The sequence below is a fragment of the Oncorhynchus gorbuscha genome, unplaced genomic scaffold (assembly GCF_021184085.1).
Source record: "Oncorhynchus gorbuscha isolate QuinsamMale2020 ecotype Even-year unplaced genomic scaffold, OgorEven_v1.0 Un_scaffold_12635, whole genome shotgun sequence".
In the NCBI taxonomy this organism is placed as follows: Eukaryota; Metazoa; Chordata; class Actinopteri; order Salmoniformes; family Salmonidae; genus Oncorhynchus; species Oncorhynchus gorbuscha.
This window is the reverse complement of record NW_025754960.1, coordinates 1-6,698: the sequence shown is the minus strand read 5'-3', so window position 1 is coordinate 6,698 and position 6,698 is coordinate 1. Positions and strand designations below refer to the sequence as shown.

Below are 6,698 nucleotides of genomic sequence, written 5' to 3'. Positions count from 1 at the left end.
ACTACCTGCCTCTAACCACTAGGCTACCTGCCTCTAACTACTAGACTACCTGCCCCTGCGGGTAAGAGTGTATCCTTGGAATGTCTTAATGTGTAGGGAATAGGGTGCCAGAGAGAAAGAGAATGAGAGAGAAGAACAGAGAGAGAGGAGAGGGAGAGAGAGAGAGAGAGAGAGAGAGAGAGAGAGAGAGAGAGAGAGAGAGAGAGAGAGATGCATTTTGCATAACCCTCCCCAACAATTTGGATGAAAATGCAATGCGGTCTCAAGCTTGTTCTTTCTGAGTTCCTGGGATCTGGTTCCAGCTATTTGGCCCGGTGACGACCAGCATGGCACGAGTCACACCCATCAGCTACTTCATGCCCACTAGAAGGGAGGAAATGGGGCCATTTACAGAGAGGAGGAGGGTCCACTGACTCTAATGCCAGCCTCACGGGTGCCATCTTGTGCCATCTTGTGTATCAACCACAACAAGATATTAGTAGAAGGTGTCATACTTTCCACAATGTACAGTATCTGTTGAAACGTTACATGTAGAAATATACGTTGTCTGTTGCGGCATAAAATGTGGACCGTTGAGCCGTCCAACAGAGATTTGGGGACACTGGAACGTCACTGAAAGATTGTCATCCCTCTGAGGATCAGGGAGAACTCTCCAGCCCAGTTGGTAACCTAATCATCCTCTGAGGATTAGGAGGGAACTCTCTCCAGCCTGGACTGTAAACTAATCATCCCTCTGAGGATCAGGAGGAACTCTCAGCCTGCGGACGGTAGTGTGTTGTTTCAGTAGTTAGCTACAACTACATGGTAAAACAGTAGTGTGTTGTTTCAGTAGTTAGCTGCACTACATGGTTAAACAGTAGTGTGTTGTTTCAGTAGTTAGCTACAACGCTACATGGTTAAACAGTAGTGTGTAGTTTCAGTAGTTAGCTACAACGCTACATGGTTAAACAGTAGTGTGTTGTTTCAGTAGTTAGCTACAACGCTACATGGTTAAACAGTAGTGTGTTGTTTCAGTAGTTAGCTACACCGCTACATGGTAAACAGTAGTATGTAGTTTCAGTAGTTAGCTACAACGCTACATGGTTAAACAGTAGTGTGTTGTTTCAGTAGTTAGCTACACCGCTACATGGTTAAACAGTAGTGTGTTGTTTCAGTAGTTAGCCACAACGCTACATGGTAAAACAGTAGTGTGTTGTTTCAGTAGTTAGCTACAACGCTACATGGTTAAACAGTAGTGTAGTTTTAGTAGTCAGGTACATGGTAAAACAGTAGTATGTAGTTTCAGTAGTTAGCTGCTACATGGTTAAACAGTAGTGTGTAGTTTCAGTAGTTAGCTACACCGCTACATGGTAAAACAGTAGTGTGTAGTTTCAGTAGTCAGGTACATGGTAAAACAGTAGTATGTAGTTTCAGTAGTTAGCTACAACGCTACATGGTTAAACAGTAGTATGTAGTTTCAGTAGTTAGCTACAACGCTACATGGTTAAACAGTAGTATGTAGTTTCAGTAGTTAGCTACAACGCTACATGGTTAAACAGTAGTGTGTAGTTTCAGTAGTCAGGTACATGGTAAAACAGTAGTATGTAGTTTCAGTAGTTAGCTACAACGCTCCTTGGTTAAACAGTAGTGTGTAGTTTCAGTAGTCAGGTACATGGTAAAACAGTAGTGTGTTGTTTCAGTAGTTAGCTTCTAACGCTACATGGTTAAACAGTAGTGTGTAGTTTCAGTAGTCAGGTACATGGTAAAACAGTAGTATGTAGTTTCAGTAGTTAGCTACACCGCTACCTGGTAAAACAGTAGTGTGTAGTTTCAGTAGTTAGCTACACCGCTACATGGTAAAACAGTAGTGTGTTGTTTCAGTAGTTAGCTACACCGCTACATGGTAAAACAGTAGTGTGTTGTTTCAGTAGTTAGCTACACACTACCTGGTTAAACAGTAGTGTGTAGTTTCAGTAGTTAGCTACACCGCTACATGGTAAAACAGTAGTGTGTAGTTCCAGTAGTTAGCTACACCGCTACATGGTAAAACAGTAGTGTGTAGTTCCAGTAGTTAGCTACACCGCTACATGGTTAAACAGTAGTGTGTAGTTTCAGTAGTTAGCTACACCGCTACATGGTAAAACAGTAGTGTGTAGTTCCAGTAGTTAGCTACACCGCTACATGGTAAAACAGTAGTGCGTAGTTCCAGTAGTTAGCTACACCGCTACCTGGTAAAACAGTAGTGTGTAGTTCCAGTGGTTAGCTACACCGCTACATGGTAAAACAGTAGTGTGTAGTTCCAGTGTTAGCTACACCGCTACATGGTAAAACAGTAGTGTAGTTCAGTAAGTTAGCTACACCGCTACATGGTAAAACAGTAGTGTGTAGTTCCAGTAGTTAGCTACATGGTAAAACAGTGGAGTGTAGTTCAGTAGTTAGCTACACCGCTACATGGTTAAACAGTAGTGTGTAGTTCCAGTAGTTAGCTACATGGTAAAACAGTAGTGTGTAGTTCCAGTAGTTAGCTACACCGCTACATGGTTAAACAGTAGTGTGTAGTTCCAGTAGTTAGCTACATGGTAAAACAGTAGTGTGTAGTTCCAGTAGTTAGCTACACCACTACCTGGTAAAACAGTAGTGTGTAGTTCCAGTAGTTAGCTACATGGTAAAACAGTAGTGTGTAGTTCCAGTAGTTAGCTACATGGTAAAACAGTAGTGTGTAGTTACAGTAGTTAGCTACACCGCTACCTGGTAAAACAGTAGTGTGTAGTTCCAGTAGTTAGCTACATGGTAAAACAGTAGTGTGTAGTTCCAGTAGTTAGCTACATGGTAAAACAGTAGTGTGTAGTTCCAGTAGTTAGCTACATGGTAAAACAGTAGTGTGTAGTTCCAGTAGTTAGCTACATGGTAAACAGTAGTGTGTACTTCCAGTAGTTAGCTACATGGTAAAACAGTAGTGTGTAGTTCCAGTAGTTAGCTACATGGTAAAACAGTAGTGCATTTGTATGTCATTCAACTACCACTAAGCTACTGCAAAATGTAGTTAAATGACTAGTTGAACAACATGTAGTTCACGACTCCCGAACACTAAACACTCACCAGCACACACACACACAATAAATGTTTGGTCATTGAAAACCCCACTCTCATCATGGACGGCCATTAGAGAGAGAGAGAGAGATGATAGTGTAGCTGGGTCTTGCTCCTGCCCTATTATCAAGACCCATAACAGAGCACACAGAGTCATGGCCCCCTCTCTCTCTTCCTCTTCCTCCATACTCCCTCTTCCTCTCCCTCCCTTCACCGGGTCATTTCCCAAAGCACCGGCTGTGTTCATCGCTCTCCTCTCTCGTTCCATTACTAACGGGAGAAATGGGCAGCCATGATTTTCTTCTAAGGAACAAATCACTTTAATTGGGGTCACTGTCACCCTGCCGAGGTAAAGATCCTCCCTGTTCTCTGTTCTCTGTTCTTGTTTACTGGGTAAAAATATTAATTAAATTGGTTGCTAATTAACCTTGTGTCCGTTTAACATAAATATGTATCCATGAATTTAAATGTCTGCCATGACATGGGATTGGAGGGCTGGATGCTTGAGGGATTGGAGGGCTGGATGCTTGAGGATTGGAGGCTTGGGAGATTGGAGGGTTGGAGGCTTGGGATATTGGAGGTTTGGAGATTGGAGGCTTGAGGGATTAGAGGTTTGGAGGTTTGGGGGATTTGAGGATTGGGAGATTGGAGGCTTGAGGGATTGGAGGGCTTGGAGGCTTGGAAGATTGGAGGCTTGTGGGATTGGAGGATGGGGATTGGGGGCTGGAGGCTTGGGAGATTGGAGGATGGGGGATTGGAGGGCTGGAGGCTTGGAGATTGGATGCTTGGGGGATTCGAGGCTTGAGGGATTGGAGGGCTGGAGGCTTGGGGGATTGGAGGGTTGGAGGCTTGATGGATTGGAGGCTTGGAAGATTGGAGGGTTGGAGAGCTTGGGGGATTGGAGGGTTGGAGGCTTGGGAGAATGGAGGGTTGGAGGCTTGAGGGATTGGAGGGCTGGAGGCTTGGGAGATTGGAGGCTTGGAGGATTGGAGGCTTGAGCGATTGGAGGGCTGGGGGCTTGGGGATTGGAAGCTTGGAAGATTGGAGGATTGAGGGATTGGAGGGCTGGGGGCTTGGAGGTTGGAGGCTTGATGGATTGGAGGCTTGGGGATTGGAGCATTGGGGGATTGGAGGGCTGGAGGCTTGGGAGATTGGAGACTTGGAGGATTGGATGCTTGAGGGATTGGAGGGGGCTGGATATTTGATGGATTGGAGGCTTGAGGGATTGGAGGGCACAGGGGTTTGGGGGATTGGAGGGTTTGGAGGCTTGATGGATTGAAGGCTTGGGAGATTGGAGGCTTGGGAGATTGGAGGGTTAGAGCTTGATGGATTGGAGGCTTGGGTGGAGGGTTGGAGGCTTGGGAGATTGGAGAATTTGGGGTCGTGGACCAGCAGTTTTTATCGTTGTTACCATCTTGACAGGATTGCCCAATGCTGTATGGTGATTGGTTCTTATCTTTTCTAGAAATCCTAGCCAATCAAAACGTCAATCAAGATGTTACCGTATGATTAGAGATGGGAGATTAAGATGGAAGGATGTAACATTTCAAAGGATTTCAGGGGGTATTTCTAGACGTGGATATGAGACAGTCTCTTATCAGACTGATGATATCAAACAGGGCTAAGACACGCAGCAGAAGAAACTAACCACTCACGTCGCTCCAAAACCTTTTGCATTATGCACGCTTATAAAAACTGAGGATGTGTCCCACATAGTTCCCTGTTCCCTATATAGTGCACTGCGTTAGACCAGGACCCATATGACCCATGTGATGGTCATGAAGGTGATACATGACATTACGATATATTAAAGGGACTCCATGAAGGTGGGAGCACAAATCATTCACAACCCTTCAGCAGGTCGGGACCAATAGTCTGAGAGGCAGAAGAAAAGGAGGCCATTTTGGGGTTGATAATGACATGCTGGTAAAATAGTCAAATGGCCTCAGCATCACAGTAATTGCGGAGGCTTTCAGTACTGCTGGCATCTCCTGTCAATCATTTACAACTTTCTGTATTTCATGCTGGAGCTTGTCAAATATAAAACACACGGCTGGCTACTCCTGCAGCCTGGCAGCATGGCAGCATGGCATCATGGCAGCATGGCAGCCTGGCAGCATGGCATCATGGCAGCCTGGCAGCATGGCATCATGGCAGCATGGCAGCATGGCATGGCAGCATGGCAGCCTGGCAGCCTGGCAGCATGGCAGCATGGCAGCCTGGCAGCATGGCAGCATGGCATCATGGCAGCATGGCAGCATGGCATGGCAGCCTGGCAGCATGGCAGCATGGCAGCCTGGCAGCATGGCAGCATGGCAGCTTGGCAGCATGGCATCATGGCAGCATGGCATCATGGCAGCATGGCACCTCTCTGATCATCAGCAAGAGGGATTATATGATTCAGTTTCAGATCTCTAAATCCCTGCAGCGATGATCATCAATATATAACATGGGTTGTTGCACCCGCGGTGAACGACTCTAAACTAAACTGACAACCACATGCACTTGTATGAGCAACATACAGTCTGCTCTCACTGGTTCTGATATTACCATGTTATCCGGCAGAACCCAACTGTACTGTGGGAACACACTGGTTCTGATATTACCATGTTATCCTGCAGAACCCAACTGTACTGTGGGAACACACTGGTTCTGATATTACCATGTTATCCTGCAGAACCCAAGTGTACTGTGGGAACACACTGGTTCTGATATTACCATGTTATCCTGCAGAACCCAAGTGTACTGTGGGAACACACTGGTTCTGATATTACCATGTTATCCTGCAGAACCCAAGTGTACTGTGGGAACACACTGGTTCTGATATTACCATGTTACCCGGCAGAACCCACCTGCACTGTGGGAACACACTGGTTCTGATATTACCATGTTATCCGGCAGAACCCAACTGTACTGTGGGAACACACTGGTTCTGATATTACCATGTTATCCTGCAGAACCCAAGTGTACTGTGGGAACACACTGGTTCTGATATTACCATGTTACCCGGCAGAACCCACCTGCACTGTGGGAACACACTGGTTCTGATATTACCATGTTATCCGGCAGAACCAAACTGTACTGTGGGATCACACTGGTTCTGATATGTTCTGTTCACAATGGACTGGTTGGCTCAAGTCCAGCAACCACATTCTCCAGGGAAAATAATCGATTCATTTCACATCTAAAGCATTTTTGTTATTGTTCTCGCCACAACCCTGCTGTGTCAAAATGGATACCTGGAGAGGACGTCAAAATGGATACCTGGAGAGGGCGTCAAAATGGATACCTGGAGAGGATGTCAAAATGGATACCTGGAGAGGGACGTCCAAAATGGATACCTGGAGAGGATGTCAAAATGGATTACCTGGAGAGGGCGTCAAAATGGATACCTGGAGAGGGCGTCAAAATGGATACCTGGAGAGGGCGTCAAAATGGATACCTGGAGAGGACGTCAAAATGGATACCTGGAGAGGGCGTCAAAATGGATACCTGGAGAGGGCGTCAAAATGGATACCTGGAGAGGGCGTCAAAATGGATACCTGGAGAGGACGTCAAAATGGATACCTGGAGAGGGCGTCAAAATGGATACCTGGAGAGGGCGTCAAAATGGATACCTGGAGAGGACG

The 6,698-nt window shown here is 46.0% G+C and overlaps 1 protein-coding gene across 1 annotated transcript; it reads right to left on the bottom strand.

Annotated features, from left to right (window-relative positions):
• Positions 1-3,674: 3,674 nt before the first annotated feature.
• Positions 3,675-4,746, bottom strand: LOC124030558 (extensin-like). The gene is made up of 2 exons (XM_046341847.1): positions 4,725-4,746; positions 3,675-4,285 (listed from the first exon to the last, which is right to left on the bottom strand). The coding sequence occupies exons 1-2, from the start codon at positions 4,744-4,746 to the stop codon at positions 3,675-3,677; spliced, it is 633 nt and encodes a 210-aa protein (XP_046197803.1).
• Between the last annotated feature and the right edge of the window lie 1,952 nt (positions 4,747-6,698).

Coding starts and splice junctions, on each gene's coding strand:
- LOC124030558 (XM_046341847.1), bottom strand. CDS start 4,746: ATGCAAAAGGTTTTGGAGCGAC. Junction 4,286..4,724: donor GCAAAAGGTTTTGGAGCGAC/GTGAGTGGTTAG, acceptor CAATCCCTCAAG/CCTCCAATCCATCAAATATC.